At 38.4% G+C, this 27958-nt stretch overlaps 1 protein-coding gene across 1 annotated transcript in view; it reads right to left on the reverse strand.

Moving 5' to 3' along the window:
* Positions 1-2696: 2696 nt before the first annotated feature.
* Positions 2697-27958, reverse strand: part of ENO4 (enolase 4) — a 36846-nt gene continuing 11584 nt past the window's right edge. Inside the window, exons 5-14 of the mRNA XM_020988168.2 lie at positions 27555-27724; positions 27333-27464; positions 25571-25624; positions 23006-23062; positions 20268-20435; positions 15003-15128; positions 11241-11436; positions 7797-7864; positions 7142-7259; positions 2697-2845 (exon numbers count right to left, since the gene is read on the reverse strand). Coding sequence (XP_020843827.1) covers positions 2697-2845; positions 7142-7259; positions 7797-7864; positions 11241-11436; positions 15003-15128; positions 20268-20435; positions 23006-23062; positions 25571-25624; positions 27333-27464; positions 27555-27724 — 1238 coding nt within the window. The remainder of the gene's footprint in view (positions 2846-7141; positions 7260-7796; positions 7865-11240; positions 11437-15002; positions 15129-20267; positions 20436-23005; positions 23063-25570; positions 25625-27332; positions 27465-27554; positions 27725-27958) is intronic.

Raw genomic sequence — 27958 nt, forward strand, 5'->3', positions numbered from 1 at the left:
TTGAGGCTCTTTCAACAATGTCTTCCCTGTGTGAGCTTCTGTTGTCATAAGCAGCAATTCTGAACTTCCAAAGGTACGGTAAGCCTAGTGTTTACAACCTCAAGACACGATCAGGAGCATTTCATAAAACATATTCTGGACACTTTTAACCATTTATGGTATACAGGGTCTTATTTGCTGTTACTGGTGTTTAGGGAAGAGAAGATAGAATTTCAAAGTAAACATTAATCGTTGTTTGGTTTGGGTTTTGGGGGTTTTTGTTGTTTTTTTTACAACATTAAGACACTTTTTCTGGCTCTCCTGATGCAGTTTGGAGTCATAACATGATAAATTTAGAATTGTTTTCCTATGTTCTTTTGAACCAGAATGAAGCAGAGGGCTGATGGAAGTTATTTCTTGGTGTTCTTCTAGCCTGAAGAAACATTTCCCCCTCTTTTCAGTAGGAAAATAAAACTTTAAAGTCCTAGCATCCTCTCATAAAAATCTTGGTTCATTAAGCAGCCCATGTTGTCACATTCATAGCAATTTCAGACATAACCTTATAAGGTCCTCCCACCCCATGTCTTTTGAAATTCTTATTAGCCAGGGAATTTCTGCCAGTGATAGTGGAACAGCCTTCAAGTGGAAGTTAAGGAGCAGTTCCTGTTGTGACTGCTTACCAAATAATTCCTTCCTCCATTATTAATTCCCTTTTTAGAAGCAAAAGTGGGTAGGGAATTACTAAAATAAATATAGTACTCATCAAATATGGAAAACCAGGGCCCTTTTAAAAATGCATCAGGCAACAGTAAATTTTTTTAAATTATTTCACAGAGCCTCGTTGAGGTTACATTGATTTTTTTAATATAGAGGACTTGAGTAGTTTATGCTTCATTGACAGGCATTAACACACGATAGATAATTATAATTAATGTGGGCATGAGCAACATTATTGGGCAACCATTACAGAGGAAAGATCAGTTTGAATAGTTTTTTTCTCAAGAATATTTCTTTACACTCAATTATTTTAAAAATAGGTTTGCTTAATTTTTTTTTCTTTCTCTTAATTTCTAAATTGTCTATTTGATAGTCCTTTGTGGTTATAGGCATCAACTTAAAAGGATAAAAAATACACGCAGAATCAATCACGTTTACATGCATGTCAGTGAATGTCATCCTGAAGTGGGGACTGTCTTGGAAAGTGTCCAGTCAGTTTAGGCCAGTGACTTCTTTAGATGGACCTTGTGATCAATTGGATTCATCATTTCTGGTGAATATTTTGATTCCAGATGGTTGCATTTTAATCACTGGGGATTCAGGCCACTTGAACTAATTATAATTAAGCTCTTAATGTAAGAGACTGGTCCAATAAGCAGTTTTACTATGTTACAGCCTTTTGTGTTTTGAGGTATGAGCCAAGGTTATGTGTCCTGAAATACCCAATCATATTCTTCCTCCTTCCCAAATTTTTTTTTTGTCTTGGGGGAAATACTAGAAGCCTGTTCTTATCCCGTTTATTGTTGATGAATATCAGCAGAGATAGTGGCAGCTACAAACTGTGACAGTTGTTCCAAGCTAGAGTGCTATCAACCAATTCTGCTGTACCATATTCTGAGAAAGACTGCCCCTGAGTCAATTTCAAATAATAATACTAAGAGTAAGTCCTCATCTCTATGAGGACATTAAGTCCCTTCATCTTGAGTAATCCTCAGCATAAGTGTTTCTAGTATCTGTCAAAAATTTAAACCCAACTAACATTTGGTTAGTCCATGGCATTAATTTTTTTAAAAAATTATTTCTTGCAGAATAGCAAATCAATAACCTCTTTATCATAATGCCTAAATTACATCAGGCAATTTTACTCTATATAATCTACAGGTGTGTGTATGTAAACACTTAGAATTTTCAGGGCTTATCTATTGATTCATTCAGCAACCATTGATTAAGTGCTGAGCACTTTATTAGGCACTGGGGGAAATACAAAGATGACACAATTGTGTTCCATTCCTTCATGTAGTTTAAAATCAATCAAGAGCGATATGATATACAAATAAGCAATACTACACATTACAGTATTAATGCAGGGTTTGAATATGCTCATCATGTAAGACGGGGGCTGGTGCTATACATAGTCATGGGAAGGAAAAGGTCACTTCTGACATGGGCTGGGGAAGGAATCGGGTAAGGCTTCATGGAACTCTATGACCCACAGACACCTGCTGAGGATGCAATGAAATTGAGAACTTGCTTTCATCTTTTTCAAATCACTTGCTTTCCAATCTGTATGAAATGTAAAAGCATAAATGATTTGGCCTGAACCATTTCTAGGAAACAGGTATTTATTCTTAGAAAAAAAAAATCTGACTTTTAAAAAAAGTGTATTAACAACATACTTACAGGTCAATTTCATAATCTAAGACTTGGTTGGCAAAAAAGAAATGGACTATTTCAGTCTACTAACATATTCCCATGGCAGCAACCACTTAAGAGAAAACAGAAGAATTGGAATTTTTTTTTAAATCCCTTTTCAGGTGTGGTGGCTATGAAAAAAAGTTGTTGGTGACCAATTTTTGGCAACTAGAAGTATTTTACTACATAGTGAAAACAGACAAGTGAAATTCAGTACAAAAACATTTTTTGAAAAGGTTTGTCATTCCTAACATGAATAGACTGGACTTGCACTGGAACACCATGCAGTTCCTCATAGAAGATCCACATTATTTTACTGCTTCAGATTTCGTGGAGAAGCAGCTCGCATTGCTCTCTGTCCTCCCAGCGCTGACAGAAGACAAAGTAGCCATGAGTGCTTCTGCTGCTTTTGGGGCTTCTTCATTGAAGTCAATAAATGTCTGCCCTGCAGTTGGGGCTAAAAAATAATAATAATAAAAAAATGATTGATGCCTAATCCAAACGTTACAATCATTAAAAAAAAAAAAGGCTGTTCCTTTTTAAATCTGTATGCATGTGACAGGTTAAAACATCACTTAATCGTCTTGGGACCACAACCCTGAAAGATTTCAGACCCATTTAAAGCTGTATTTTCTTCAGTCACACATTAACTGTGTAGGGCAGCCACCCTATTCAATTTATAATACACCCTAATTCAGCGGTGTAGACTATTTGCTGCACAGCAGGATATTACTTGTGGATTATTTGCCAAGCCTGAGGAGGAGACACAGCCACAGGGGAAGAAGAATCAACCATGAGGAAAAGGCAGTTTTATACTTGAATGCAAGATATTGTCAAACACGAAACTAGTACTAAATATATTTGCAAACTTTTTTAATCCCTAAAAATGCAGTCAGGATATGGTGATGAAGCCACTAACAATATTGTAAAAGATGTGATTTTACCAGGACTTCCCAATTAATTTGGATAGGTTGAGGAAGTACAAAATCATGCATAGCTTTGCTTTTCAATTTTCAACATGCCATGATTCTTTGTGGGCCTACTTCTCTGTTCTCTGTTGTCAGTATCATAGGAATGCCAGCAAGACTTCCAGTCTATTTCTCCATTCCAAGGACACCACATTGTTCCATTGTTACCAACGAGGCCCTGTGCTGCCATTCACATGGATACCCTCCCAGTGCACTGAACCAAGAGCTTTGGAAATGGTTCAACAAGAGCACATATTTGTAAAAATTATTTTTACCAAAAAAAAAAAAACAACAACAAACAAAAATAGGTATGATTGTCCTTATTTTACAAGGGCATACCCTGGTCGCAGGAAAGAGTAGCACCAGGGCTCAGAACTCATAGGCTCATAGATTCAGAGCTGAAAGAGATCTCAGAGGCCATCTAGTTGAATCCCCATCTTATAGATGAGGAAACCAAGGCCAGGAAGAGTTGCCCAGGCTGGCCCAAGGTCACTCAGGTAGCAAGCATCAGAAGCAAAATTTGAGCCCAGGTCCTCTGACTCCAAAGCGAGCACTCTTTCTACTGAACTTGCAAACTGTACCAGACCTGTATGATGAAGAAAGAAATGAAAAGAGGAGGCAAAGAATACAGAAACGTTATCAGTGAAAAATGGAAAATTGCTTCTTTAAAGATATTGTTGCTTATTATAGAATCCAACAACCATTAAATTACTGCTGTGTGCAGACACCTGTGTTAGGTGCCAAGAAAGATAAAAAGTTTAAGACAGGGTCCCTGCCCTTATGGAGTTTATAATCTCTAGGTGAGAGGTAACATATACTTTAAAAGTATAATATGTGCTAAATGAATAAAGATTCAAAGAAAATGCTATATAAGATTCTAGAAGGAAAAAAAGTCATTACTGATTGGGAGGCTTGGGGAAGGCTTCTGGGAGGAACTGGCATTTGAGTTTGACTTTGTTTTTGTATGACTTTAATGGCTAGGCAGAAGAAGAGGAAATATTCTAGGCATAAGGTGTAGCAAAAGCAGGAAAATTGTGTTACAGGGAGAAAAAGTTCAATCTGACTGGAGTGTAGAGTAAAAAGCAGAAAAAAGGTTGAAATAAAGCAGGCATGGTGGGGAAGTACCAGAGCTGGGAATCTTGGCCAGACCACTGGCCTGTGAGGCCTGGGTTCCATAACTGGTTCATCCACTAACCCTATGTAATTCTGGGCAAGTAGCTCTCTGAGGTTACACATCCTCGAGATTCAATGACTTAACCATCTCCTCAATTTAGTCATTTTGTGTGACTAGGGATGTTTCATGGCCAAATTATTGTTAAAGATGATAAATGTACTATCATACTCTCAGTGGTATTCTACTGATGTTTCTATGTGTCTTGAGATCTCTGATTCTCCCAACCAGTGAAAGAAAAATGTTGGTGTCTACTTAAGGAGGCAGCATGACGTGGAAAGAAAGGGGAGACCCCGGGGCAGTAGACATGAGTTCCAGTTGAAGCCCTATTAATTATTGGCTTTGTGACCTTGGGAGCAAGTCACTACCTGTATGAGCCTCAGTTTTCTTACTGGTAAAATGTGAATAATCATTCTTGCACTACCTATCTCATAAGGTGGTGTGAGAATCAAATGAGATGACATATATCAGTTTGAATATAAGCTACTCCCTGAAAATGAGATCTCTTTGAAAGGTAAATTTATGTATGTGTGTGTGTTTTATTGTGAACAAAGGTATATATACACTAAAAAAATGCAAACTCTTAATAAATTAGTTTCTCAATAAAAAAATCACTAAAAAAAATTAAGAGAGACCTTAAAAAATGAGGAAATTTAGAGGGGTGTGTGTGTTTTCAGAGCTCAAGAGAAAGCTAGTCCTCAGTTGAGTGACTTGCCTTCTCTCTCTCCCCATGCTTTCTCTATCTCCCTTCTAAAAACAATCCCTTTTAGATTTATAGATTATTCAGTCTAGAAGAAGCTTCAGAGATTTTTTCTAATCTAACTCTCATTTTATAGAGTAGAAAACTATAAAAACTTATAAATTAAAAACCGTATTAGAAACATTTTATAGATTAGAAAACACAGACTAAGTGACATGTCGAAGAGCACATAGCTAGCTACTGGTTAAGATTCAATAAACTTTAAAGCTTAGAAATCAATATAATCTGACCTCCCCTGCCTCCTTCCCATGCATACTCTTCCTTTCTTGATATAGTGAGCTCTGTATAGGCAAAGCAGCAGTCCCTGGGCCTGCAAAGCTGTTTGGAGACTTCCAGGCCTTCTCTCCTAATATCAAGTCCTCCTAGAACTCTCCAGTCCCAGGGAGGGATATGGGTAGAGAGGAAAGAGAATGGATGAAGTTTGCTGGGTTAACCCTAAGTAGGCAGAGAAGCAGCTGTTACCAAGACAGCTGCCCAAGGTCAAAGAATCTGCTTTCTTTACCTGAAAGCGTGGGTTCGATGGTCCTGGCCATAAGATCTTAGACCAAATTACTGAACCCCTTTTGGTTTTAGTTTCCTCATCTGGAAAGTGAGGGGACTGAGCAGCATTGTATGATAGCAAGGGTGCTGAATTTAGAGTCAGTTGAATCCCTGCTTTTCTCCCTTAGGGAAATCACCCTCTCTATGATTTTGATGTCTTCTCTGTAAGATAGAAGACAAATCACCTTGATTTCCATTCTGATTCTCACTGTCTGAGTTTAGGCACGTCACTTCACCTGTCTTCACCTCAGTTTCTTCAGGGGTAAAATGAACGAGTGGAACTAGATAACCTCTGAGGCAGGGCCCCTTAACTGCTTTTGTGTCTTTGACGCCTCTGGCAGTCTGGGGAAGCCTATGGACTCCTGATAATTATGTTTTTAAATGCATAGAATAAAAGAGATAAAATTAGAAAGGAAACCAATAGCACTGTAATTACAACTATCAACATTTTTTTTAAAAAGGAAGAAAGTTCAGACTCTGGATTAATAATAATCCCTCAACTAGATGATCTTCTATGGTCTTCAATCCTATGATTCAAAGTATGTTGCTGACAGACGGACCATTGTCATCACTTCTGATGCTGGAAGACTGGTGTACCTTAAGCTGTGTTTGTAGTGTGAAGGAATGAAGCTGTAGGTTGCAAGAAGCTTTTGGTTTGGTGGTGGGTTTTTTTTTGGGGGGGGGGAAGGCGGTGTTGTTTGTTGACAAGCCAGATTGGGGAGGGGGAGGATGGGCCGTATATTCTGATCAATATGGTACGTCAAGCTCTATTAGTCATTAAATAAGCCAGCAAGCTATTATCATCATTTCTGTGATCAGTACACTCTGTTACATCGATACGCAAAAATTTGGCTTCCTAAAGAAAGACTTCATTTCAATAGAATCCTTAGCCTTTCCCAGTCAAAACACTGAAATTCAACGAATAGACAAGTTAATATAAGGAAATGGGCTTCCTCCAAGAATTGTCAGCAGCACACCTGCCTATAACTTCTGCGTGATGTGGGCAAACCTTTCAATGTAACGATGACTGTAACAAAACTTAGGAGTGAGGATTCCAATCAATTAATTCTGTTGAAAGGCTTTGCGGAGTCCATTCAGCGAGAAGGAGCGTGAGAATTCGAAACGTTCAGGTAAATAGATCATCCATTAGGACGGCAACCTACATTGTGGCAAATGCCATGCTGGTGTTTGTCAGCATCTATTTATAGTCTGGATTCCCTGACCCTCCTGCTGAGTGATTTCTATTCCCCCTCCTCCCATCTTTTTACACAGATTCATTGCCCACTGAAAACAAAGCCAGAATGAAGCTCGTACTCAGGGTTCCGCTCTGGACGAGTTCTTCTTCTATGGCAAAAAGGCGGTTGTATTTCGTCATCCTCTCACCCCGAGAAAGACCTCCCAACTTGAGAAAACGAACACCCAGTCCAACAGCCTGAGGGGAAAAGAGAGAAGGTGAATTTGATAAGTTCACTTTAAGGAAGGGGCGGTTGTTTAATTTGGTGTCCTAATACCACAAAAGACTGCTCCCACTAGAGGAAAAGGAAACCTTCCCATGGGGTGGCAGTTGACATGGTAATTTTCTTTTCTACATTAGAAAAATCACCTTCTTTACAAATAGGCAGTTTGAGAAGAAGGAAAATAGCTGTAAATTGAATCACTGTTCATTAATCACTACACTATGAACATGTTGCCATCGCTATAAACAACACAGCCAGAGCCTGTCTTCGTACATTTTAGGGACTAATGTAGCAGATGGATATGTGAGCCATTTTCCCTGGGCCACATTTTTTCTTTTCTTAAAAGTTCAAAGATTAGCTCTTCTCAAAAGGCAGCTTTCTGGGCAGGAGAAAGCCTGTTTCATAAAAGGTGACATGGCTTTGTCCACCCAAGACTTCATTTCACTGAAACACAACTCATGATAAAAGGAATGTTTGGGCAATTCTGCAATTGAACAGCTTTGAACACTTACCAAATCCGCAAGGCTATCATCAGAAGATTCTCCCTCAGTACTTCCTAAGATGGCAATGCGTTTTTGACCTATAAGCATAGAAATTGTTTATCTTCCATTGTTAACTTTTATAGATTGTACAGAAATAGGACTCTCCTACGCGTGATTATTCACTTCACAGATGGACAGCATTGCTACAGAGAAATAAGTGCAACTATTTGAATAGCTAAGTACCTCATCATAAGAGAAACACTTATGTTTTCATTCCTCTCTGCTTTATCAATCTGATTCCTTTCTAATAGCTCAGTGATGACCAACCATCACAGCTACAACTGACAGCATTATGTAAGGAGAGATGCTCTGCCTCGCTGGTAGCCTTCACATTTCACATTCCAGAAACTAGACCCTAGGGAGTTTAGCATCATTCTTAATGTCATGTAACTATAGGATTTGCTCGAAAAGCCACCTGGTATGATTACGGTTGCAAAACTACCTATTCAGTCATGTCAGCTCTAAGTTAGATGAAAAGGTGTTCCGGAGGCACCTAGATGACCTCTTGACGGTCATGTTGGAAGAGGGGATTCAGGTAAGGGTTGGATTAAGTGACCTCCATGGGTTTTTCTACCTTTAGGATTCTATAAACAAATATTCTGTAATAATGATAGGTTTTGATGAAATAGTACTAAGTAAGGAATTCAAAGCACTTTACCACAGTTTGTCACAATCTTTTCTGGTAAATTAAAAGAACTAATAACTATACAAGGTCAAGAATTGCAGGTTGTATTTTCCAAGATGATGATAATTCAGATTTAAACAACTCTTTGGGCTTTGCAGAGCACTTTCCCCACAGCAGCCCTGTGATGTAGGTAGTACAAGTATTATCTTCATTTTACAGTCTCTGTGGGATTATGTGACTTACCTGTAATAACTGTATCTATGGTAGGATTTGAGCTTGGGTCTTTACTAGCATACAGTGGAAAGATCTCAGGATTTGGTATCAGAGGACATGGGTTCAAGACCCACCTCTTTCTCTTACTGCTTATGTCACCTTGGGCAAGTCACCTAAACTCTTGGTTTCCACATCTGCAAAATGAAGACGTTGGACTAGATGGCCCTTAGGGTCCCCACCAGCTGTCAATCTCTGAGCCTGTGATTCTGTTTACATCTAACACTTTTTACACTATGCCATCTCTATATCACATCCAAAGCTTTTATGAATAATGACCTTAATTTTATTAGGTCTGGAACTGATCTAAGAAAGCTGAAGCAGGCCACAAGACAATTAGTAGTAAAGACAGACAGAGGGAGGGAGGAAGGAAGAGGGAGAGGGACAGGGAGAGGGACAGGGAGAGAGAGAGAGGGGGAGAGAGAGAGAGAGAGAGAGAGAGAGAGAGAGAGAGAGAGAGAGAGAGAGAGAGAGAGAGAGAGAGAGAGAGAGAGAGATGATGGGTGTTAGACTCCTTAAGGAAGGAAGACTTCATCATACCTCTGCACTAATTGGATTATTATATTTTATCCTTAAGGAAAGGATTTGTGAAATAGTATTGTCTTTACATACTCAGTTGTTGGCTTAGTGTAATTTTAAAATTTTGACTTACATCAAGAAATGTAGCAAGCCATTATGAAATACCTACTATGTGGCAGGTACTACACTAAGCACTGATAAATACTCTTAATTTAAGATCAACCTAAAGTCTTTGAACTACTCCAAGATTTCATATTCAACAATGTAAGGAGAGGCAGTGTGTGGGATTGAGAGCTGGTCTCAAAGTCTGATACCTAATAATAATAGTACTAATCTGACTCTACCTCCCATGATGCCTGAATTCAATCAGTGATTGTTTATTAGAAGATGTTTCTCTGGACTCCATTTCCCATGAAACCCAGTATACTTCTCCAAATGGGTGATAACTCCCTGAGCTGAGTCATCCTAGGAGGTTGTGTCAGATGGACATGTCTCTACTATAGGAATATACTGGTAAACTACTTAAAAACTTTGGCCCTAGAAATTCAAAGCTTCAAAAAAAATCACAACTTGTGGTAAATGACAAAATGCAGTACTCACCATATAGCTCCTTACTGATGGAAACATCAGCCATTCTGACCATTCACAAAGATCAGCCCCTAACTCAGGCCCTCATTGTCTGTCACCCAGACTAATGCCATTTGATGCCCTCTTCTAGTCTATCCCCCCTCTGATCTGTTCTTTACCCAACTATCAACATAATCTTTCGAAAGAAGGGCTGACCATGTCACTTCTCTGCCCAAGAATCTTCCGAAGATCACAGAATCACAGAATTTGAGAGGTAGAGGGGAGCTCTGCAGCAGCCATCCAGCCCAACTCATACCCACAAAGGAACCCCACTGTAACACACCCAACAAGTGGCTGTACAGTCTCTGCCTGAAGACCATTATTCCCTGATTGGAAGTGGGGGTGGGTGCACCTTCTCTCTGGACAACCCATTCAACTTTTGGACAGCCCTAATTGATAGAGAGTGTTTTCTGACATGGAGCCTAAATTTGCCTTTGCAGCATTCACTCATTGAACCTGATTTTACCTTCTTATGCCAAACAAAATAAGCCCATTCTCTCTTGTGCTTGGCAGCCCTTCACATACTTGGAGATTGCTATCCTTTCCCCTCTACCCCAGTTTGCTCTTCTCTGGAATAACAGCTCCCTGTTCCCTCTAAGACAAAATATAAGCCCTCAGCTTGGCATTTGAAGTCATTTAATCTACCTTTGCAGGTTTATTTCACATCGTTCCTTTCACATACATTATATTGCCGCCAAAGTGACCCATTCACTGAGCCTGTTCCCACATCCCCCTCTGCTTCTTAGAATCCAGAGTTTCCCTTATGGGGCTCAACTGTAAGTCAGCCACACGAAACCTTTCCTGAATCCCCTTGTTGCTAGAACTCTCTCTCCCTCCTCAAATTGTATTTACTTCTCTGTTTAGATTAATGAATGATTTATTTATCCACCTATCCCTTTATTTATCTAATTACTTATTAATTTATTTGGTTGTTTATTTAGCATTTACTGTCTGCAAATCACTGTGCTAAATACTAAAGATACAATCAGAAAAGACAGACAGACTCTGCTCTCAAGTTGCTCTGGGGAAGACAACACATTGAAAGCCATAGATGGTGTCTTTTGACAGCAGTAGAATGTAAGCTCTTTCAGGGCAGTAACTACTTACTTTTCATATGTCTTTGTATCTCCTGTGCCTTGCACACAGCAGGTACTAATTAAATGCTTGTTGAATTGAACTGACCAAAGCATAGTATTCAAAACACTATGGAATCTAGTGATTAACTTGAACATGACTTTCCTGAGTTGGACAGGATTTCTTTTTCCCTGGAAGTTTACCCAGAGTTTCTACAAAGCTTTCGGTGCTCAATGTATATGGACTGTTTACATGATTGAATTAAGTTCACAGTAACTCTTTCAAATACATGTTCTTACTCTCGATAAGCCTGGTAACTTCTATCAAGTCAGATACTGTAGTTTGATTTGTATGTTTTATGATCAGCCCACTGGATTTAGGGGTGCTGACATTTTTTTCTTCTAGAAGCTTGGAGACGCTTTTGGATGCAGTCCCTGCGATGATGTTACACCTGGAACCAAGAGCATTACAGATGCTGTCCCACTGTTCAATGTCCTGTTCAAATGGTTAAAGAGGCAAATAATTATTGACATGTACTGCATGGAATCTAGAAGAAAAAAATAAGAATAATCTGGCAAAAATGAGCACAATATTCCCTTTAGCCAACACACCCCATTTCTATTTGCTCAGATTGAGGCAATGGCTGCTCAAACAGTTGAAAAGATTAGTACAGCCCTTATACAAGGGCCTGAAAACACTTTGAACAGACCCAGAAGAAGTCAGGCTATAGATAAAAAAACTATTTTAATAAGTACAGAGTACTTGACTAACTCCATGGCTTCCACATGAACAAGGGTAGGAAATCTTTCTCACTCTGATCACTTCCATCAGATATATTATCTCCACTGCACTGGTAAGTAGGAGTCAGCCAGTAACATTTTGCAGACTGAGTTAGAAGAAAATCTACTTACAAAGAACTGTAAGGGCTACAAATCAGGCCTTCTCATTTTTAATAGAGCCTATCATATTAAAAAAGACTATTATTTCCAAATGAGATGATGTACATCATCAACTCTGCCACTTGAACGTGCTGGGTTTGTTAAAGTTAACCTTAAAAAAAAAAGTTGAGCTTCATAATGTGGAATGTAAACCAAAGGCCAGCTCTCCCTCAAAGGATCTAACTATGATGTTAAACATTGAAGTATTTGGGGGAGGGAGTAGATGCCATCTTTCTCGCCAGTTAGAGTATAGCACAAGCTGGGGAGGGGAAAGGATTCCTTGAGCTGGCACAGGGCACTCCAGAAGAAGCCAGCACAAATCTCTTCCCCAAAACAAAGAAAATCATATTATGGTTTTTTGTTTGTTTTTTAACCTTGTCCCATAGTTTTTAAATCCATGATACATATTGGTGATTTTAATTTGGAGCAGGATGGGAAAAGCGTATTTTTTCTTAAAAGTTTGGGTCACTGAGGAGCAAATAATTCTTTTCAAGAGGATCAATAAATCTCACTATTTCAGACTATTTGAAATGCAGCAGTTTTTTTTAAGTACATAGTATCCCAAAAGTCTTAGTGCATTTTAAAGCTTTTCATGGTTTAAACCATGAAAAGCTTAAAAATGCACTAAGGCTTTTTTGGTGTAAGATAGATAGATAGATAGATAGATAGATAGATAGATAGATAGATAGATAGATAGATAGATAGATAGATATACATATATAGATATACACATATTTTTAGAATCCTGAATTTCCCTTAATGAAGCTCAACTGTAAGTCAGCCACAAGAAAACTTTCCTGAATCCTCTTGTTGCTAGAGCTCTCTCTCCCTCCTCAAATTGTATTTACTTCTCTGTTTAGATTAATGAATGATTTATTTATCCATCCACCCGTTTATTTATCTAATCACTTATTAATTTATTTGGTTGTTTATTTAGCACTTACTGTCTGCAAATCGCTGTGCTAAGTACTAAAGATACAAACAGAAAAGACAGACTGCTCTCAAGGCACTCTCATTCTAAAGGGTGAGACAACACATTGAAAGCCATAGATGGTGTCTTTTGACAACAGTAGATGTCACAGTAGAAAGATCACAGTATGTGTATGTATATGGCATATACATATATATATATACATATATATATATACACACACACACACACACACACACACACACTCACACACACACATATACATTTATGGAAATTAGGCTAAAAATGTTGTCTAGTAAAAGTTGGAATATTGTGAAAAGAGCATTGGATTTGGCTAAATTCATACCCCAGCTTCATGACTTGTGACAACAAATCATAGCTTTCCTGAGCCTGTTTTCTCATCTGTAAAATGGGAGTGTTGGACACAATCTGTAAAATCTTACAATTCTGGGTCTTCTGATCTTTTACACAAAAACCCTTTCCAACTCATGATTTTTCATTCTTCCTTTGGGGAGTAGATAAAATGCACATGATTACCCTATTAGCGGATCTTCAAAACAGGAACTCTCCTTACCTAACAATGATGTGTTTCTACATAAGTAGTCACTGCTAAAAGGACGCTTAGCCTTAAGTAATGTTATAGGGGTCTGATCAGTGGACCTCCACCCTCAGAGCCTGTGTAGCTAACTCTGCTTGCTGCCAGCCCAGTGGAAGAAGCTGGGGAACCTGCTTCCAGAAAGGCGTCATCGAATGTAACGGTGCCTGATTTGGAGCATGCCCAAATATTCTGTAACTGGTCCCAATCTGCGCTCTGAAAAGACAGACTTTTGATTCATTGCTGAGCCCAAACTGAGGGGTGTTCAAAAGGTATTAACCAGTCAAAGTGAATTTCCTGCTATTGTTCTTTCTTGCTTGGCAGTATTCGTATGAGGAGGGAAGGACTGCCATAAGCCCTTGGTAGAGGATAGAGACCTCACACCTTTGTCTCACAGGGGCTTACTACCATATGGCTCATGAGCATGTGGGCCTGTTTTGGCTTCTTTCTCTGTTGTGTCTACTCTTCCTACTTTTAGTAAAGAAGTATTGGAGATGTCTACAAACACATGAGCTTCAAAAGGTCAGACTATCTAGAGCCAGAAGTCTGGAAGCAGGATTTGCTAGAAGGCAGACAGTGAAGCTTGAAGGTCCAAGTACTATATTCGGCCCAGTATAAATTGAAGGAAGTTCAGTGGGAGCAACAGCAGTTCATTAATCAATTATGCTAGTGACTATTCAGTGGGGTGAATTGAAACTGCTTTACATTTGAGCCTTCTCTTCCCAGGGACTGAGATGGTAGATGGGAGAGTGTAAGTTCCAGTTTGATGGCAAATGCTTTGAAAATTCTCATCTTGCTGAATTGTTGCACTAACTATTCCTTTGTCAAAAAGCTCCTTGATATTAAGTGGTTAAATAAAACCAAGTGTACTAATCACTGGGGAATGATATTAGAGTGAATATACACCAGAATGGAGATTTGAGTTGACAACATTAGAATAGAGTCATGCTAGTCCCTCAGAATATCCCTAGAATCTTGAGGTGGAGAGATAGCCATCTTTGTTCAAGGAGCCCTACCTGCTAGTGTACCTGTAGGATAGGAAAGTAAGTCCAGAGTTGTATATAGTAAATAGATATCACCCCAAGTAAGTGTGTTTTCATTATCTGTCTGCTGAGTCATCTTGTTTAAAATGGTACAAGGCTAAATGCCAACAATACAAGTCCAAATGATCAAAGACAAGGAACTAGTGGCATCGAAATTAATTAGTTCTTTTTAAAATAATATACATATGTATTTGACCTTTTAATATATTATCCCATGATCCTTATAATTCCTGTTTGAGTCAGATAGAGGGTGGAGGTATTGCTTTACAAATGAGAAAATCAAGATTCAGAGGTAGAGCAGGGATACAGGTCATCTGACTACGGTTCCAATACTTTTTCCATTATACAATACTACCCCACCCCAGCACTGTACTAGAGGCCATGAGTTCAAATCCTAGCATTGCCACCTGTGTGACCTTGGGTAAGCTATTGGACCTCTCTGGGGCCTGATTCCTCATCTGTAAAATGACAGATTCAGCCTAGATGGCCCCAGCTTTAAATTTATCATCTTATGATCCTACTTTATAATCATGAGCTAAGCAATCCTTACTTACCTCTTTCCTCACAGGATCAATTAATGCAGTAATTGAAGGGAATTTATTGATCAGGTCCACATAAATATCAACCATCTCACATGGATTTTTGAATACTCCTGTTGTCACTTCATACTTTCCTCTAGTCTGATATAGAGAAGTAAAAAGTTAGAATAAAACGGGGATGTTGTTGTCCAGTCATTTCAGTCATGTCTTACTCTTCGTGACCCCTTTTAGAGGTTTCTTGGCAAAGACACTAGAGTGGTTTGCCATTTCCTTCTCCAACTCATTTTACAGATGAGGAAACTGAGGCAAACAGGGTTAAGTGACTTGCCCAGGGTCACACAACTAGTAAGTGTCTGAGGCTGGATTTGAACTCATGTCTTTCTGACTGCAGGCCCAGCACTCTATCCATTGCGATACCTAGCTGCCCCAAGGATGAGGATGGTGAATACTTTTTTCATATCAAAGTTGTAGTTGAAAAGTAATACCTATGTGAACTATTATAATATTCTATGGTTTACAAAATACTTTCCTCACAAGACTCCTAGGTAAGTGTTATTATGCCCATTTTACAGATAGGAAAATAGACTTAGGCACACAACTAATAAGTGAGAAAACAAGGATTTCACACCTAGTGTTGCCCCTAGAGTATGGTGTCTTCCTAATCAGGTTCATGGAATCAGGGTAAGTCAACAAGCATTTATTAAGTGTCTACTATGTGCCAAGCACTGTGCTAAGCACTGATGTTACAAAAGAAATAGTCCCTGTTCTCAAGAAGCTCGCAGTCTAACTGGGGAGATGAAATGTAGACAACTATGCCCAAACAAGTTATAGTCAGGATAAACTGGCCATAATCTCAAAAGGAAAGCATTAGCATTATGAGAGATGAGGAAAAGATTCTTGCAGAAGACAGGGCCTTAGCTGGGATCTGAAAGAAGGAGGAACGGCGTTCCAAGTGTGGGGACCAGCCAGTGAAAACGCCTCAAGTCTGGAGAGAGATGGACTGTCTTGTGAGAGGAACAGCAAGGCCAGTGCCTCTGAATTACACAGAATGTGAAGGGGAGTAAGATGTAAGAAACCTAGAAAGGTCTAGTAAAACAGATTATTTCAGATTGTATTCATCTGGGGGAGAAAAACCCTTCATATTTTATGTCAAATAGTAGCTGTTAACATGGACCTGGGGAAAAGGTCAATGCTGTTTGAAATGAAATAGCTGCTATAAGCCAGATTCACATCCCCCTTAGGACCCCACAGATTTCTTCCCACTGTTTTTAAAGGGAGCCTTATACACAGAGAGAAACCTGGAGGTACAGAGTGGATGGAAAAATTACTTCGATTTAGGTTTTTTAAATGGTGCCAGACACCCGACTGTCTGGGTACAAGAACAATAAAATGAAGTAAGTTCATGGAACAAGAGAACAACAGTGAGAACCCTGCCCACTCACAAGACTCTAACTATAGAGTTTAGTTTTTCCATCAACAATATGCAAACAACTTTGTCATTGTAGGTAGGTTATATTTCTGTTCTTAAACAGCCTGGGATGTAAAATAACCATTGGGCTTGTGAAATATTGAAAAAGAATATGAAACAGGTGCACATGTATGTGGAGGTAATGATTCTATGCCACAATAGCACAGACTAACTAGCACTTTGGTTCCAATCCTATCATTAAAATGGCATGTCACTCTAATAAAAAGTCCCTCACTTGAAACTGTGGATCCCCAAAACCATTAGCTGTGAACTAACTAGGAGAAATGTCACAGGATAAGGAATGTTGGGTTCTAGTCCTAGCTTGGTCTCTGACTTGCTGTATGACTCTTGGAAAATTACCTGACTTTTCTGGGAATCATTTCCTCAGTTGTCAAAATTGGTTATACGATTTCTGTGGCTCCTTCCAGCTTTAACAACACTATGATTTTTATGAGAAATTGACTTGAAGGATTAGATTTCATTTCATCTTCCAGAATACCACCCAAATTTTCTATGTTCCACTGTGTATTTTTTTTAAAGACTTGGTGTCCCCATCTTACCCAGAATTATTAATGCAAGGACTATTCACAGGCCTAATCCCACTACTGAATGAGACAAGAGCCTTGATTTTCTCCATATTAATCCTGAACTTAGTGTATACATCTGATTGGTATAGCCCATTGCTGCTCAGAACTCAGAGACTCCAGAGATATACAAACCTTAGCCTCCTCAAGGAGCAGGATTATAGGTGTGCATCACTACACTGAATCAGCCATGTATGATCAAATCAGTCAATGAGGAAGCATTATTAAGTGTTTTCCTTGTGCCAGGCACTGTACCATGTATTTAGACATATGAAAAAGAAAAGCAAAACATAGTACTGTGCTTCAAAGTTTTCATTATAATGAGGAAGAAAATGTGAATGTAAGTAGGCATATACAAAGTAAAGAGAAGGGGAGCCTTAGAACAGAAGTAACAACTGGGGCCTCCTGCAGAAGGTGGAGCTTGAGATGAGTCTTGAGGCCAGGGATTCTAAGAGGCAGAATTGCAAGCAGGGGGAGAGAGCCGATGCAAAGGCACAGAGATGAGGAACATTCCATGTTAAGAACAGCAAGAAGGCCATTAAGAGCTATAATCCTACAGCAGAAATCCCCAGTATAATTTCCTTTTAGAAATTAATATGGTACTTTGAACAAGATGGAAACATAACCTTCATTCAAAAGAAACTATAACAGCCATAAGAACTAAGAAGAACATTTAAGTGGTTGTGGTAACATTAAATTCTGACCATATCAAGAGCTGGAAAAAAAAAGAGTCCCTACTAAGAGGAATACTTTCAAAATGATCTGGTAGCATCACATATATGGGCAAGTGTTTTGTTTTATTTTGTTTTGAATACAGTTTGGCTTGGCCATAGAATGTGTGGATAGGAGTAATGCATGATAAGGCTGAAAAAGTAGATTGGCACCAGGTTGTGAATGGCTTTAAATGCCAAACAGAGGAAGTGTATTTTCTCCTAGAGGTAATAGGAAACCACTTGAGTTTATTTAGCAGGAGGGATGACATGGTGAGATCTGAGCTTTAGGCAAATCAATCATAGCCATGTGCATAATGGACTAGAGGCAGGAGACCAATTAGAAAGTGATGACAATGGTCCACACGAGAGGAGATGAGGGCCTGACTTTGAGTGGTGGCCACATGAATAAGAGAAGGGGGCATATGAGAGGGATGTGTGAGTATGGACTAGAGACAGAAAGACAATTAGGAGCCTAATGCAATAGTCCAGGTGAGAGGTGATGAGGGCCTGGCTGTAAGGTGCTAGCTGTGGGAATGGAGATAGAAGAGATGTTGTGGGGACAGAAATGATGTGATTGACTAGATATGGGAAGAAGTGAGAGTAGAATCCAGGATGACACCAAGTTTATGCACCTCCAGGAGTAGAAAGATGATGAAATCCTCAATAGTGATAAGGAAGTTTAGAAGAAAAGTGGGCTTGGGGGAAAAGTTGCTGAGTTATGTTTTGGACATGTTCGGTTTGAGACGCCTATGGGACATCCAGTTTGAAATGCTTGGCTATCAGTTGGTGGCATGGAACTGAAGCTCATGAGAGACCCTAGAGCTACATATATAGATGAATAAGTGAATGAATGAAAGCTGAAAAATCAGGCAATGGCTCTGTTCAAGGCAATGGAGGTACAAGTAGAAAGGTGATGACAGTCCCTGCTCTTGAGAAGCTTAGATTTTAAAAAGGGAAACTAATAAATGGAGGAAGTTTTAGTTCCAACTGAGATGGAAAAGGTAATATGCCTTTTGAGATATAATTTCCACTGATAAAACTGTGTCCATTTCTGATATTGGACCACATGACAGTGCCAAGGACTTTGGGGGCCCAGAACTTTCTTTTCTGGGTCCTCAGTAGCTGTGGCTGCTGATGAGGTGGGCTCTGCAGTCCCTGAAGAAGCAGCTGCCAGGTCACATCCCACAGAGATGATGGCTGCAAGGGCTGGGCTGGAAGCAGAGCCGTCTGGGGGTGCAATCGCTTGATCTAAGTCTTCTTTGTCCATTGGTAGAAGTTACTAATTGGTTAGTGTTTGTACTAGCAAGGATGGGAATCATATGAATGTGGATGATAATTGAGTCCATGAGAGTTGATGAGCTCACTAAGCTAGAGATTATGGCAAGAAAACAGAAGTAGACTCCACATAGAACCTTAGAGGTATGCTCATAGTTAAGAGACATGATACGGACAAAGATCCAGCAAAGGAGACTGAAAAAGGGCAGCTAAATAGGAGAAAAATCAAAAGACAATAAACCGAATAAAATCAAGCAGGAAAAAGCAGTGTCATGGAAATCCAGAAAGGAGAGAGTATTCAGAAGGAAAGAGTAGTCAACAGTGTTAAACGTTATAAGACCATTAGACTCAGAAACTAAGAGACCACTGGTAACTTTGGACAAAGAGTTTTCAGTTGAATAATGAGGATGGAAGCCAGACTGCATAGAGTTTAGAAGAAAGTGAGAGAAGAAATGGAGGCAGCCAGTACAAATGACTTGTTTCCCCAAGGAGTTTAGCTCAGAAAGGGATATGAGATGTAGGAAAATAGTGGGGACAGCTGGATCTAGTGAGTTTTGTTTTGTTTTGTTTTGAAAGGATGGGGAGACTTGAGTGTATCTTTAGGCAGGAGGGAAAGAAAGAGAGAGAGAGAGAAAGAGAGAGAGAGAGAGAAAGTTAGATACAGGGAAAATTTGCTGGAGAGACAGGAGGTGATGGGATCAAGGACGCAAGTAGAGGGATTTGCCTTTGCAAGGATAAGGATCACTTATTCACAGAGACAGAGGAAGGAAGAGATTGCTGGGGATCACTTCAGAGAAATGATGTCCACTCTTCAACATCCAAGGACTTGAGTTATGCAGCTGCAAAATTCTAGAAAAGTAAGCTCTAACAATGATGATGATGATGTGTAAAGATAGCTCACATTTATATATTACATTATGGTTTGCAGAGCACTTTATATACGTTACCCTTATTTTCCAGTCCCCACACTTTATAGATTGGGAAATTGAAGCCAGACAGGTGAAGTGATATGCAAAATAACACATTGAATGGCCAATTTGAGACTACATATCAAGAGAGATGAGTGATTTGCCCAAAGTCTATGGCTAGGCTATTGTGGAGAAGAGAATAAAACTCATGTCTTCTGACTCATAAATACAGTTCTCATACCACCATTTATTCAACGTACATTATTATCTTTTATAAGCATTAATTTAACACAGGAGACTAAAAATGTAAAGATACCAAAAGCAAAACTTACATAGTCAATCAATTCATGTGCAGCACAATTTATGGCTAGATACAAGTTGATTCCTAGCTCCAGTCCCAGGTTGCCACAGATTCCTTGTATTAAGAGCAATGGCTGTTCAATAGTATCATAGTTGATTGATAAGCAACCTATATAGGACAGTTTGCCAGCTATTTGAGTCTGCAAGACAAACCATAATAGTATGTGTGACTAAAACATGTTATATTGCAGAAGGATACTTTGTAAATTGGCATAACCTAGAAAAGCTGATGCCCCTGGTGGTATATGGAGCTAGCTCCCTGCCCCTCCAACATTAGCTTTCTGTATCAGGAAGCAAATTTAATGATGTAGAAGATTTGGTGATAGTTCCATATTCATCTGTGGGCATGATTTTCCCTGCTTAGCTGTGCATATTGCATATTGTTTCTCTACTTCTCAGTATCCACTGTCATAGTACGTACCATCTACTCCTCAGTTGTCAAAAGGCAAATTTCATTTTGGGAGCTGGAACTTTCCCATTCTGTACCTCATACCTACTTTAGTGGGACCTTGGATTTGTGATCCTCATTCATACTAGGGTAATATTGTTGCCTCTTCCGTTAGATTTTGAGTTCCTTGAGGGCAGGGACTGTCTTTTGCCTCTTTTTGTATCTCTACCACTTTAGCGCAATGCCTGGCACATGGTAGGTGCTTAGTAAATGTTTACTGATTGGTCGATTGATGGCAAGTAAAAAGTGTTACTTCAGCCACAGAGATTTAAATTTTAACAGAAATCAAAGTCTTAAGTTAATGAGATGAAGTTCTGAAATTTTATTTTAGACCCCAGGCAGTCAGTGGGGAAAGGCCTGGAGGGGAAAGGGGCTTTGATAGAGGTCTGTTCCACTCATAAGGCAAGTCCAAATGACATTAGATGTATAAATAGTTCTGACCTCTCCCTAGGCACAGTTAAGTACCACAAATGAATAGTCCAAGTGGGACATAAGGTAGTCATCCTCAAAAGTACACAATAAATAGGTTAAAAATGAAGTATCATGTTGTAGTAGATAGACATGGAGTCAGGAAATCTGGGTTTGAATTCTGATTTTAACATATTCTAGGTATGGGACCACAAGCAGGTCACTTAATGTCATGGAATCTCAGTTTCCTTGTCTGAAAATTAGAGCAATAATATTTGCTCTACCAACCTCACTAGGTTGTCATCTTCAGTTGTTAGAGAATTGGTTTATGTTGGTGGAAATTAGCTATTTAAAGTTTTTAGAACCCTCCCTTTTCATGAGAATATAATAGTAAAATCAAGTTTTCTGAATGTGTTACTGACTCATCATATCCTGTTTTTAGGGGATATCTTTGTTGCAAAACTTTCATTGTAAGATATGTTTCTTGCTGTTATACTGTCAACAAGATGGATGCTACTCTTTGGCTTTCCTGACCCAATATGAATTCATGGCAGCAGTATCTTTGAAAAGTTTTTTTGCAACTCAACTGAGGTAAAAGGGCAGGTGGAAATGTTCTATAGTGCTCTGGTTTATTTAGGTCCTGGCTGTCTCTGATATAAGTCTGAATGAGTTACTAGTGGGTAGCCCTTCACTTGTAGAAGTTCTAGGAATAATCCTATTTCACTTACATGGTTATCACCACTTTCTAAAATTTCACCAAGCCAGCAGCCTGCTGGTGTTAACAAGTAGGCAGCCTATTTATGCAAGGTTTTATCTCCAAGAACAGCTTGATTCACTTGTTGGAGCCCTGTACCTATCAAATGTCCTAACCCTTCTCACAAGTTTGAAAAATAAAATACTTGTGGAGAAGACGTGAGGCATTCTGTCAGGACTTAGATTGTTGCCTTGGGAGAGGGCCCAAGTTTCAAAAGACTCTAGTTATATTTCTTCCTAGTGCAAGAATATGCCCATATAGCAATAGAAAGACATTAAAAATTAATTAGAAACCAAATAATCTAATCCTAAAAAATGACTGGGCCAAAGAACAAATCATAGAAAAATCAATAATTTCATTAAGGAGACTCTCAACAATGAGACAACGTGTCAAATGTATGGGATGCAGCTAAAAAGTATTTAGGAATCATTTATATCTCCAAATTCTTATGTCAATAAAACAGAAAAAGAGCAGATCTATGAATTGTGCAAGTAACTAAAAAAACCTAGAAAAATAGCAAATTAAAAATCCCCAATTAAACACCAAATCTGAAATCCTGAAAACCAAAAGTAAAAGTAATAAAATTGAAAGCAAGAAATTGTTGAGCAGTGATGACAAAGCCTTATAGTAGGAATGATTAAAACTAGGAGAGCTAGATTGGAACTTTGATAGAAATGAACTTTTACTACAACTCTGACTTTTATCGATTTTTTTTACCATAATACTGTTTTTTGAATTTGCTTTCTCTCTATTTGAAAAAAAAGTCTATTTGCAGTTATTATTATTTATTTCTGACCAACCAGCCAGTTGTGAATAAAATATTAGAAGTAACTTGTACTGCTTTGTAAATTTAATAAAGTAAACTTAATTTAAAAAAAAAGAAATTGTTGAGCCAGTAAATAAAACTAGGAACTGGTTTTATAAAAAAGAAAAAAAAACATTAAGATAGATAAACCATTGGTTAATTTGATTTAACACAGAAAGAAAAGAATATGCCCAAATATCTGTAGAATTATTTACAAGGTTTGGAATCCAAATTCATTAGTGATTAGCACAGCATAATAGGCACTTAATATATGTTTATTGATTGATTTACTTACAGAACCTTTTTTTCCTCCATTATGGCTTTTTTTGGTCTCTGGTTTTGGAGTATGGGGCTGTGAGAAAGAAGAAAGAAAGCTGATCAAGAATCATATGGGATTCAAAGAAACACATCAGCAGAAGCAACCATCATATTTGCTTTCTAAGCATCACAGCAACAATACAACACCACAGGTTTTATCTATATTTGTTGCAACTTCTCTGTTTATATCTCTGGGATCAGGTTTTTATTTGTGTAACCCATGAGAATTTTACCTAGAAAGTGAATGTTGAACATTTTAATAAACATGTATGAACTCTTGTCAATGTCTCCCAAAACTTTTTTGGCATGTGGCTGAGTATCTGTCAATTGGGAACGAATATGATGGGGACTAAAGACTTTCTTTGGTGTCCAACCTTTGTGACCACATCTATTACCCATAGTCATATATACATACATATGAGGTGGGACCATACAGCAATTTCCTTTTGAGGAACTGTCTGCCGGGTTTACAATATGGGATTGGTTGTTCTGTTTTTTCCATCTCCTCAATGGTGGCAAATCACCATCCTCTGAAGGTGGATTTTATTTTTGGAAAAAGCCAAAAGTCAGTTTGGAGCCAAACTTGGTAAGGTGCGTATGATCAACCTGGATAAAACTCCTTAGGGCTCAAAAAAAGCAAAATATGACTACAAAATAGTGAGCATGGTTGTCTTGTGTGTCTTATAAAGGGGCTCTTGAAGGTAGTTATAAAAAAGGAGTCCAAAAGCACCTGGAATTATGGAAGCATTATTGGAATAAGTATATAGCCTTCCAAAGTGATTGCTTTAAAGGGAACTACATGCACTTAGATTAATGAGTTCTTGTCCATCTGTTGAAAAAACATTCTTATTCTTTTATAGTCATATGTCATAAATGTACACATGTAGCATTCATCCTCTGTCTGCTTCCCACTGTCACCTCCACATAGCGATGTATGAGCACACAAGATTACAGAAGGCCAGAGTGTCAGCGTATGTAGTTCTTTTCATCTTCCCTTCCCTGTGGTGCTTTGTACCTACTAGAGGCTCAATTAATATTTGATTGATTGGCAAAAACATATAGCTTTATTCTCTCAGTTCATCGAATTTCTGTTTAATAATGGCATAGAACCAGATTTCCATCATTTACTTAGTGAAAAAAATATGAAAATGTGTTCCAGAATGAATGTTTCTTTATAGATGGATTATTTTTTTAAACTAAACTAAAAATCCAAATTTAACAAATAAAACTTTTTGTTAGCAAGAATTAGCCATTCAATAACCTCATGGAGTGGTCCATGCAGTTACAGGGAAAGAATCTAGGGGAAAAAATGTGATTGTCACTTATCTCCACCAACCCCCATTGGCCCAAAACATCAGTACCAAGCATTCTGTAACTGAAGCAAAGAATAGTGATGGCAATAAACTATGGTCCTAGACTTGGCATTTTCCACTTTGAAAAGAGAAGTCATGTCTTTGGTGCCTTCAATCATTTTCATAAATGCTTTGTGTTGATTTGAGCTTTAATGTGACTGATGACAGTCATTACCCACTGAAAATATTCCATTTCTTCAGTCCATTTTTCAAAATGGATTTAAAATGAAGAACTAATGGATGGATGTGCTTAACTATTTTTAAAAATCTGATGCCACCTTACCCCCTTAAAATAACATTTTTCTCTCTGCATTGTTAGTATTCTAACCTGTAAAACCTCTTTTAAGAGAATTTGGTCAAGTAACGTAATTGTCACAATTTTTTGTGTTTAAACACTTGGAATTTTGTTACATCTCCTTTCAAAAGAAGCATGGTATAAAGGAAAAAAGCATTGCTTTTACCTCCAGAAGTCAGGAGCCTTGGGTTCCTAGGCCTGATTCTACCATCAACTTTCTGTGTCACCTCAGGTAAATCATTTCACTTTTCTGGGGCTGTTTCCTCACTTGTAAAATCATGTAAGCTGAACTAGAGAATCTTCAAGGTCTCTTGTATTGCTGACTTCCAACATTTATTAATTCAAATGTTTATTTTTTAAATTCATTTTTGGGGGAAGGGGTGTAGGTCTTTTTCATCAGTATGGTTAATTAGAAAATGGTGGCCATTAACAAGCACCTTAGTCTAGGTTTCATACACGTGATTCTGTCTCCAAAAGTCAGTGTCAAAAGTACTCTTCCTTTATTACTATTTTAAAGTCAGACCAAGTTCTTACTCCCTCCCATGGAAGATTCTTATTTCATATTCCAGAGGCTAGAGTTTTCTCTTACATTCAGCATGTGATATTAGGGTCATGGAGCCATAGAACTGTTCCCTCCAAAATCGGACAAGGCCCTACATTGGATCATTTCCCTTTGAAATCTCAGTGAAACCTCTATATGAAACTAAAATTGGGACCCTCACCCATTAGACAATATATAAACATAGCTGATAAAATGACCCAGTAGAAAAGACAGTACATTTTTCTGGAACAGTAAGTGTCTATATAATTCCATAAAATATATGCTAGATTTGATGCTAGAAAGTGTATGAGTATATATTAACACATTAAGCAGTAATTAAACCTTTTTACTTACTTTGTCAATAATCTTTATAATTTGTTTCTGAATTTCTAGAAGCATTGTGATACCCTGCAAATGAAACCATTATCTTTATAAAATGCAGTTTTGTGTATTTTGAATGGAAAAGTTTACACTGAACATATATAGCTACTTTTAAAAAAAGCTCTGATTTCTGCTCAGAACACATTACTGCCATTCATATGCTCTGTGTAGTTCAGGGGAATTGGCTTTCTTGTTCCTCAGACACAACTGTCCATCTCTTGTCCCTGTGCCTTTGTATCGACTGTATACATCGCCATACCTGCAATATACTTCCACCACACCTTTGTCTCTTATGTGTCCCCGACTTCCTTCAAGACTGTGCCCAAGAATTGCATTCTACAGAAAACCTTTCCTGCTCCTTCCAGCTACAACAAACAACAACGATGATGATGACAATGGCGACATCAGAAGCTAATAGCAGATATTTATAAAGTGATTCGTCAGTCTTAATGCACTACATGTATATAGTGCTTTAAGATCGATGTGTCACCTTACAAATATTACCCATTTTATCTTCACAATAACTCTGAGAGGTAGGTGCTGTTATTATCCCCATTTCACAGATGAGTAAACTTAGAGAGAAATGAAGTAATTTGCCTGGGATCACATAGATAGGGTCTGAAACAGTTAAGTTTCTGAGGCAAGATTTGAACTCAAGTCATCCTGATTCTGGATCCGGGCTCTATCCACTGCACAATTTAACTTTGCAGTGTTCCCCTTCCTCCTCTCCACCCTCTCCCCAAACTCTTTGTATTTACTTTATAAACATATTACATATGTTTGTCATTATGCATTATTATATCATGTATATTATAACCTACACTTATTATATACATACACACATTTATTTATTTGTTCATTTATTTGTTTGTTCGTTTATTTATTATTTATTTATTTACTTATTTGTTTGTTTATTTGTTTATTTATTTATTGTTTGCCATATGGTCTCCCTGTTAGAATGTAAAGGCCTTCAGGGCAAGGACTGCTTCATTTCTGTCTTCCATTCTCCAGTGCCTAGAACATATATGTCTGGCACATAGGAGATTAATAAATGTTTTTTAATTGGTTGATTATTCCCATTTTGTCATGAAAGTCTAAAATATAGATATTTGCTACATCATGGAAAGGACAGACTATCAGCAAAGAGAAATTGTGTTATTCAGTTGTTTTAGACTCCTCATGACCCCATTTGGGGTTTTCTTGGCAAAGCTATCGGAGTGGTTTGACAGTCTTTTTCAGTGTGACCCCATTTTACAGATGAGGAACTGAGGCACATAGGGGTTAGGGGACTTGCCCAGGGTCACACGGCTGGTAAACATCTGAGGCCATCTTTGAACTCAGATTCTCCTGGCTCCAAGCCCAGTTCTCTATCCACTGCACCACCTAGCTGCCCAAGCCTGGTGTATTTTCCACTGATAAACCAACGCCAGCTTCCCTAATCAGTTAGTGTTGCTATTATGTAACTAATTAGGTATTAGGGAAAATTGGCTGATTAGATGCACATATTCCATTTGTAGAATATTTAATAAAATGTATAAATGGATATGGTCTAATTTTGATTCATGCTCTACTTTGTGACATCTCTTCCTTTTACTATGTCCCTTCCAGAAAGCTTTTTCCATTTCTCTCCTTTAATTCCTCCACTTCTGGGGCCATAAATCTAGTGGACCTAGAAGAAAAATGCATTGATAATCAGAGTATTTTTCTACAAAAATTGCGAGACAGACTGAAATACTTGTTGAACTGTTAATCCAGGGTGTGGAATACAGATCACTTCTTTCATCAGATTGAGTTTTCCCAATGATGACTTTCCACAGCTGAGCATGGTGACCATCAATAATGGAAGAGTCAGTGCTCTTGGTGATTCCTAGAAATGGGGACAGACATGTGAAAACAAGAGTCACAAAAAGTGCAGTGCTGACTGTGCCACTAACTTCACCCTGCAACAGATACTGACCTGTTTGTATTTCAGTGACGCAATTTTTAAATACAGTGGTGTGTTGGTCAGCGTGGCACATGTTTTAACCATAGCTAATGATACAGCCCCTATGGCCATACTTCCATGGAGTATGGGCTCAGGAGGCTCTGCTGGTGGTATTGGTTTCTCTGGAATAATCTCCTTCTTGCCTGGAAGATTGGAGACACAAACATGTGCTAAGTGGACATGGGAGACATTTTCTTGAACCTTTTTGGTTGTTGATTGTTTTGTTAGATGTTTATGTTTCTTTTTAGTGGAACTATTTTTATACTATTATAGCTATAATTGGTAGTTTACATAGCCTTTGGGAGTTATTTCTATACTTTCACATTCATTTGAGACCAAACCAGCAAGGATGAATGTGTGACAGGAAGCAAGCACGG

This window comes from Phascolarctos cinereus, unplaced genomic scaffold, assembly GCF_003287225.1.
Source record: "Phascolarctos cinereus isolate Bilbo 61053 unplaced genomic scaffold, phaCin_HiC Scaffold_3;HRSCAF=262, whole genome shotgun sequence".
NCBI classification, from domain to species: Eukaryota; Metazoa; Chordata; class Mammalia; order Diprotodontia; family Phascolarctidae; genus Phascolarctos; species Phascolarctos cinereus.